The 5,491-nt window shown below is 37.1% G+C and overlaps 1 protein-coding gene across 1 annotated transcript; it reads left to right on the top strand.

Annotated features, from left to right (window-relative positions):
• Positions 1-628: 628 nt before the first annotated feature.
• Positions 629-1,105, top strand: LOC142163443 (uncharacterized). Its single transcript, XM_075220728.1, has one exon. It carries the CDS (start codon positions 629-631, stop codon positions 1,103-1,105), a length of 477 nt encoding a protein of 158 aa, XP_075076829.1.
• Positions 1,106-5,491: the final 4,386 nt, after the last annotated feature.

Raw genomic sequence — 5,491 nt, 5'->3', positions numbered from 1 at the left:
GTCAGGTATCATGCAGAATCTAGTAAAGTAAACCGTGAACGATGATAAATCAAATAACAAAAGAGAAATCTACCAAAAGAGACAAACATTTAACATGGTTCGGTCAACTGACCTACATCCACGGCGGAGATGAGCAATCCACTATATAAAAAGAGAGTACAAAATATCGAGAGAACAACCTCACGAAGAGGCAAACACAAGTTAACACACTAGCACTTGTCTCGTAAAGTTCTCCCCCTAAACACGACTCTCAAGTCCCTATGGCTACATTGTCGATGCTACTGAATGAGAAGGACGGATCTTCAATTTATAGAATTCCAAACCTTTTCCTACAAGAAAAAGGACTAGTCAAATATGGGAGATTTGTAATTTCCTTCTACAAGAAGGAAAACCCAATTAAGGTAAACATGTTGTTTTTCCTTCAACAAATAGGAAAACTAAATATAGTAAAAAAAATTATGGCAAACACCTAACAAATTATTGGGCATCGGCTGTAGTATGCTATGTCCTAGGTTCCAGTCCTCCACAGCTAGTAATGGATGGTTATTTTAGGAGGATATGGGAAAAATTGAGAATTGATAAAGTTGCATAATTTAGTAGAGGGGTATTCATTGTGCGGTTTCATGATATGGAGGATAGAAATAGAGTAGTTGAAGAGGGAGTTCAAATGTTCGATAGAAAGCCAGTCATAGGTAAAGCATGGAAACCAGATATGGACCTCACTAAAACTCAAATGGAGAAGATACCTGTGTGGGTAAGATTATTGGATCTAGATATCAAGTATTGGGACAAAACAACACTGACTAAGATAGCAGGGCTGATTGGTCAACCTCTCAAAGCAGGTAGTGCAACTACACAAAGGGAAAGATTAACATATGCTAGAGTATTAGTGGAGATTGAGTTGAACCAAACATACCCTACAACAATAATGTTTGAGAATGAATATGAGAAAATAGTGGAGCAAAATGTTGTCTATGACTGGGAACCTGTACTATGTGGAAAATGTGGTAATTATGGGCATGAAATGAAAGAGTGTAGGAAATTCCTTAAAGAAGAAAAGGAGAAGCAGAAGGTACCAGCAGGAAACAAAGATCACCAGGAATAGGGGAATGAAAATAGTAAGGAAATCAATAATGAAAATAAGAAAGAAGTAGAGGCAAGGGCCAAAAATGATGCAGGAAAAGGGGTAAACCAGTACAAACAAGTAACATACAAGCAAGATAATCAACAAGGATTCAAGACTGGCAAACACGTAGCTAAAAGGGTGATAGTGTAGAATGCAACTATAAAGCTAAGAAACACTTTCTCTAGCATAATGGAGAAACAATTAATAGAAGAAAAGAACAAGAACTCAGGAGAACCTAGCTCTTCTATCCCTGAAGGAGTGCAAGGTGCAAGGGAGCTCAGACTTGGCAGGGGTGGGGGCATCCCCTATCCTAATGGATAATATAGAGTTCTGGAACATCAGAGGATTAAATAACCATAACAAAAAAAAAGAGATAAAGTTATTCATGCATAATGCTAAGGTATGGGTATTTGGTCTTCTGGAAACAAAGGTGAAGAGAGCAAAAGCTCAGCAAGTCTCTCTTCACGTATGTCAAGGCTAGCCGTTCAGCACAAATTTATCCCAACATATAATATGAAGGATATGGCTTCTATGGAATCCTATGCTATATGGAGTTAACATAATAAGAGTAACATCACAGCTTATACATTGTGAATTATATCATAGAAGGACTGGGAACACATTACATGGACCAATGATTTATGCATTCAATGATGCAACTCTCAGAAGAGAATTATGGCAAGCAATCAAAGAAATCCATGGACAGATAAAAGGTCCCTGGGCGATAATGGGGGACTTTAACTGTGTCCTACACAAGAAGGAAAGAATAGGCAGCCCAGTCACAATGGCAAATATTAGAGAGTTAAAGAAATATACTAAGGAATGCTCATTGTTGGACCTTAAATTCACTGGAGCATTCTTCACATGGAAAACAACCAAGGTGGAGGGGATAGAGTACTCAGTCGAATTGATAGAGTAATGGTGAATGATGAGTGGAATCTTAAGCTACCTGCATCAGTAGTACATTACAGGAATGAGGGGTTGTTTGATCACTGCCCAGCCATTATAAGCTGGGACAAGGGAAACCAAACGAAGAACAAAATATTCAGGTACTATAATATGCGGAGCTTGGCACCTGATTTCAAGGAAAAAATTAAAGCTGGTTGGAGGACTGAAAGGAAGGGCACTAAAATGTTTGAATTAGTGGGAGAGCTACACAAAATCATACATACCTTACAAGAACTGAATAAAGATAGATTTAGTGAAGTAGAGAGAAAGACAAATGAGGCAATGTAGAGGCTACAAAAATGCCAGGAAAAAATACAAAAGGACCCATGTAACAGTAAGTTGATAGAAGAAGAAGAAAAAGAAGAAGAAGAAGAAGAGACCCTATCCCAGGAATGCAGATCATGGAATAATGATTAGAGAACAGTTCATGAGGCAAAAATGCAAAATACAATGGCTAACTCAAGGTGATATGAACACAAAATTTTTCCATAGCATGATGAAGGCAAGAAGGATCTCCAATGAATATTCTCTATTGACACTGCAGATGGACAACACACAAATGAGTTAGATGAGATAACTAAGGCATTCATAACCTTCTATTAAGACCTGCTGGGAACCAAACAAAAGGATAAAGAACATGTATGCAGTAACTTGGTAAGACAGGGGCCTACAGTTTTTGCTATGCATAGAACAAAACTAATAAAGGAATTTACTGAGAAGGAAGTGAAGAAAGCATTATGGGCTATTGCTGAGGACAAGGCACTAAGATAATATGGGTTTGACAGTCAATTCTTTAAAGATGGTTGGGAAATTGTAGGTAAGGATGTGGTAGATGTTGTGCTAGAATTCTTCAGGAATGGAAAAATGCTCAAATTATGGAATAACACAGTAATTACCCTCATACAAAAAGTGCACATGCCTCCAGTGTAGGGATTAAAGGCCAATATCATGTTGTAATACAATAAACAAGATCATCTCCAAGATGCTTTGTAACTGACTCAGAATAGTTCTTCCTGAGCTAATATCAGAAAATTAAAGTGCATTTGTAGTTGGTAGGAGCATTGTGCAGAACATTCTCATCTGTCAAGATTTAGTAAGACTATACAACAGGAAAGCCACAACCAAGAGCTGTTTGACTAAAATTGACTTCAAGAAAGCATATGATACAAGAGAATGGGGATTTGTAGAGGAAATGTTATATGCTATGAACTTTCCTGGAAGGTGCATTAAATGAGTGATGAACTGTATAACTACTCCTCAATACAGTATAGCTTTGAATGAGGGATTGTATGAAGATATTAAGGCAAACACGGATTGAGGCAGGGGATCATATATCACCACTTCTTTTTGTCATATGCATGGAGTATTTCTCCAGAATAATGAGGAGGGTAGCAAGTATGCCAGAATTTGAATATCACACTAAATGTAAAGGGCTGAAGCTGAATTATGCATGTTTTGCTGATGAGGTTCTATTATTTTGTAAAGGAACATATCAATCAGTATTCCTGATGCTTAGAGGACATCTGACATTCTCAAGGGAATCAACTGTATAACTATAACACACTATAGTAGTGCTTTGAATGAGGGATTGTATGAAGATATTAAGGCAAACACGGATTGAGGCAGGGGATCATATATCACCACTTCTTTTTGTCATATGCATGGAGTATTTCTCCAGAATAATGAGGAGGGTAGCAAGTATGCCAGAATTTGAATATCACACTAAATGTAAAGGGCTGAAGCTGAATTATGCATGTTTTGCTGATGAGGTTCTATTATTTTGTAAAGGAACATATCAATCAGTATTCCTGATGCTTAGAGGACATCTGACATTCTCAAGGGAATCAAGACTATGCACAAATGCAGGTAAATCCAATATCTTCAGTGCCAATATGGAACAACAAAGTCTGTTGGATCTATGTGAGTTAACAGGCTACTAGAAGGGGACATTTGTTTAACCAAAAATCTGAGTCTTTGGTCAAAGCTAAAAAGAAATTCGGGTTACTGATAATCAGAAGATGAAAACAAAATACTTTTGAGAATGATGGTAAAGTAGAAAATAGTTTTGTATTTCAGCAAGTTCCCAAAAATATTTCGTATCCTTATAGATGGTGAGTTCTTATCCTTTTATAGCTAATCCTAGGAGAAGAGGTAATGCCTTTGTCTTAATGAGGCAATTATGAGCAATAAATGACATTAAAAGAAACGTTACACAATCATTTCTTTTTAAAACAAATATTCTAACGTATTTGATATTTAATGCTATATTTATACTCTTTTACGTCATCAGATTCGTATCTTCAACTTCTTCCGATCTTCGGTCTTTAGATGACTTGGATAGGTACGAGACTCGTACCTATTTTAGTAACGGTCCGTGCCAATGTTGCTTTCTTTTTCCCTTATCTGTTGTCACCCGTGTCTCTTGGCTATTTATTGTGTTTTGACCGTTTGACCAGTCCACATGTCACGCCACATCACCTACAATGTAAAATCAGTTTTTCTCAATACAGATAGTCCCCCCACTTTCCATTTATTTATCAAGTAAATAATTGGGAAGTGGATTTTCATAAAAAGGGAAGTTTTGTCGTAATTAATATTATGACAAATACTGACGCTTCAATTGTCCCTTCCATTTAATGCTTTACATACGTGTCACCTTCTGATTGATTCTGCAATTCTACCCCCTTTTTTCGAGACTTCTTCATTCACACTATTCATGAAATGATAGTTGCCTTTATTATAGGCTTTCCTTCATTGCACTTTTAAGTTTGACGGTTGTCATTATAAGCATTTTTAACCCTCTTTCGTTTACCTTCTTCTTCATAGATATTCAACAAGCAATTTCTTACTTACTTGTATTTTCTCTCCCTTTTAGTACATCCTTCTTCAACAATGTCATCTCCAAACCCTAACCCTAGAAAAGTTCCAATTCTTGATCACTTCCCCAATGCCCCTACAAGACATAGGAGAGGCAGAGGAGGCAGGCTTCGAAGCTTGGGCCTAGGGTCTGCTCGTGATGGTTTATCTGGTCCTACTTCTTCTTCTCCTAATATCGGGAGTTCTATTCCAAAGACCCCTTCTTCTAAAGGTAAAGAAATCCTTTATTCTTCTCAAGAACCTTTAGTTGATGAAATTGTTCCCAGTGATTTGTCTTTTGGGAGTGATAGAACGTCTCTTCAAAGGCAAATTGCAAATTTAGAAAAAGCTGACACTTATCCTTCATTAGTAACCAAGCTTACAATCCCTACCATCAGAAGGGATTGTAACTGGAGCAATAGTCTACGAATGTCAATTCCTTCCCCAAATCAAAGAATTTCTTCCTTTAGAAATGGTTATTCTTTCGTTTATACTTACCCATTTACTTTGGGTTTTAATCCTCCGGTTGACCCAGTCATTATTAACTTTTGTCGTTTCTTT

Source organism: Nicotiana tabacum, chromosome 8 (assembly GCF_000715075.1).
Source record: "Nicotiana tabacum cultivar K326 chromosome 8, ASM71507v2, whole genome shotgun sequence".
NCBI classification, from domain to species: domain Eukaryota; kingdom Viridiplantae; phylum Streptophyta; class Magnoliopsida; order Solanales; family Solanaceae; genus Nicotiana; species Nicotiana tabacum.
Note: the sequence above shows the minus strand (reverse complement) of the source record. Positions and strands in the feature narration are given on the sequence as shown.

Excerpts from the sequence above, each read along its gene's own strand:
- LOC142163443 (XM_075220728.1), top strand. The coding sequence starts at position 629 with ATGGAGGATAGAAATAGAGTAGTTGAAGAGGGAGTTCAAATGTTCGAT.